Below are 2,540 nucleotides of genomic sequence, written 5' to 3' on the forward strand. Positions count from 1 at the left end.
TCACCCTCCACCCCCCCACACAAATTCACTCTCCTGCTGGTGATAGCCCATCCAAAGTGACAACTCTTTACACAATGTGCATGATAATGAAGTGTCGGTTATACTCCAATGTGGCCAATTTAAAAAAAGACAATACAATAGCGTGCCCGTTTCAAAGCACCTATTGTTGTGTATTTCTCCCCAAACCGTCCTCTCCTTAACCTCCCTTCCCCAAAGTGGCTGCCTTGTGAATTGCCTAGAAGGACGCGACAGGGAGCCGAGGGAGAGAGACCGTGATGACAGTGACATGCAAACCACAGCACCGCGGAGAGGAGTGGAAAATTCATCCCCCGGCTGACAGTGTATCGGGTGTTCAGAGACGGGGGCGGGGTAGGAGAACTGTCCCAGGCCTTACAAATCAATGGCTCCCCCCGCCCAAGCCGGGGGAACCCGCCGCCTGCGCTCGCAGCGCATCAATCATTAACCGGCACGGCGGGGGAGGCGTGCACCGAGCAGGAGCAGGCATCGCGTTCTCCCGGGGGGACTCGGGGCCCCCAGCCGGGCAGGGTCTCGGTCTCCTCCAGCGGCAGGGGCTGAATTACCGCGAGGCTGGGCTCGTCTGCAGGAGGAGCTGCCTCCGCGCGTCGGCTGGGGCGATGCTGCCGCTGCTGCAATGAGCGATGCTGGGGGGGAGGAGGAGGAGGAGGAGGAGAAGCACAAATCCACTGCAATTCCTCCTCCGGCGGCGGCGGGGAAAGCGGCTTTTCCTTCGCCGGCTTACATCACCAGCCCCGCTCCGGCTCGGCGGCTGCGGCTCCGGGGCCCCAAAGGCGCCCTCTCCTCCCCCCACCGCGCCCCCGCCGCCACCCCCGCAGCGGAGCAGCGCCGCGGCTGGGCGAGGGGGCTGGGGAGGGGGGCACCATGCCTGGAGGCCGGGCAGCCAAGGACCAGGCGCCTCCCCCTCCTCCCTCTGCCCCCCTACTGCGCTGGGACGAGGTGCCCGATGACTTCGTGGAGTGCTTCATCCTGTCGGGCTACCGGCGGCTGCACTGCAGCGCCCAGGAGTGCCTGGCCTCGGTGCTGCAGCCCACCAACGAGACGCTCAACTTCTGGACCCACTTCATCCCCCTGCTCCTCTTCCTGAGCAAGTTCTGCCGGCTCTTCTTCCTGAGCGGGGCCGGCGAGCTGCCCTTCCACCACCCCTTCCTGCTGCCCCTCTGGTGCTACGCCTCGGGCGTCCTGCTCACGTTTGCCATGAGCTGCACGGCCCATGTGTTCAGCTGCCTCTCGCTGCGCCTGCGCGCCGCCTTCTTCTACCTGGACTACGCCTCCATCAGCTACTACGGCTTCGCCAGCACCGTGGCTTATTCCTACTACCTGCTGCCCGGCCTGCGCCTGCTGGACGCGCGGGCCATGAGCCGCTACCTGCAGCAGCGCCTGGGCTGGCAGCTGGACTGCAGCCTCCCCATCGCCCTCTACAGCGCCCTGGTGCTGCCGGTGGCCTTTGTGCTGGCCGTCACCTGCACCGTGGCGTGCTGCAAGAGCCGCTCCGAGTGGTGCGCCTACCCCTTCGCCATCCGGACCTTCGTCTTCGCCATGCCCCTCAGCATGGCCTGCCCCATCATGCTGGAGAGCTTCCTCTTCGATCTGCGGGGGCAGAACCCCACCCTCTTCGTCTACTTCTACAGGCGCTACTTCTGGCTCCTGGTGGCCGCCTTCTTCAACGTCAGCAAGATCCCCGAGAGGATCCAGCCGGGGCTGTTTGACATCATCGGGCACAGCCACCAGCTCTTCCACATCTTCACCTTCCTCAGCATCTATGACCAGATGTACTATCTAGAAGAAGGGCTGTTGCAGTTCCTCAAATCCCCACCTGCCTCCCCTACCTTCCTAGGCACCATTGGATATATGCTGCTCTTAATGCTTTGCCTGGGAATGGTCATAAGGAAATTTTTGAACGTTGCAGATCTCTGCAAACAGGACTAAGTGGCCAGGTATATTTATTCCTCTTGTGATTCCTGTTCTTATTCTTTTTAGAGGATGCTGCAAAATTTAAATGAAATCTACAAAGGAGCCTGGTACCTTTCTATTGAAAGTGGTTGTTTCCTCCTGTCAGTCACTGAACTGCTAGAATACTACTATTACTCTTAAAACAACTAGGTTCCCAAGGGAAGAAATCAAGCACTATTGTTTATAACTACTCCTACATTGTTGTTTAGGACACAAGGTGAAACCATTTAGCACTACTGTTTAATTTGCTAGGAAAAAAAATGCATGAACTGTGAAGGCCCCTTTACTAACTCTAGACTGTTTAGGAGATTGTTTAGGACACAAGGTAAAACCATTTAGCACTACTGTTAAATCTACTAGAAAAAAAGAATGCATGAACTGTGAAGGCCCCTTTACTAACTCTAGACTGTTTAGGAGATTATTTAAATCAGCAATATATGCACCGGCATCAGGATTATACACACAGATTTTTAATCAAATCCTATGTGGAATTCCCTAGCAGATTATGCACTGAAGTTCTTCTTCTGTACTACTGTAATAGCCCTTTGAGG

At 56.9% G+C, this 2,540-nt stretch overlaps 1 protein-coding gene across 1 annotated transcript; it reads left to right on the forward strand.

The window, feature by feature from the left end:
• Window positions 1-900: 900 nt before the first annotated feature.
• On the forward strand, window positions 901-1,965 carry PAQR9 (progestin and adipoQ receptor family member 9). The gene has a single exon (XM_077827167.1). It carries the CDS (start codon window positions 901-903, stop codon window positions 1,963-1,965), a length of 1,065 nt encoding a protein of 354 aa, XP_077683293.1.
• Window positions 1,966-2,540: the final 575 nt, after the last annotated feature.

This window comes from Eretmochelys imbricata, chromosome 9, assembly GCF_965152235.1.
Source record: "Eretmochelys imbricata isolate rEreImb1 chromosome 9, rEreImb1.hap1, whole genome shotgun sequence".
In the NCBI taxonomy this organism is placed as follows: Eukaryota; Metazoa; Chordata; order Testudines; family Cheloniidae; genus Eretmochelys; species Eretmochelys imbricata.

Excerpts from the sequence above, each read along its gene's own strand:
- PAQR9 (XM_077827167.1), top strand. The coding sequence starts at position 901 with ATGCCTGGAGGCCGGGCAGCCAAGGACCAGGCGCCTCCCCCTCCTCCC.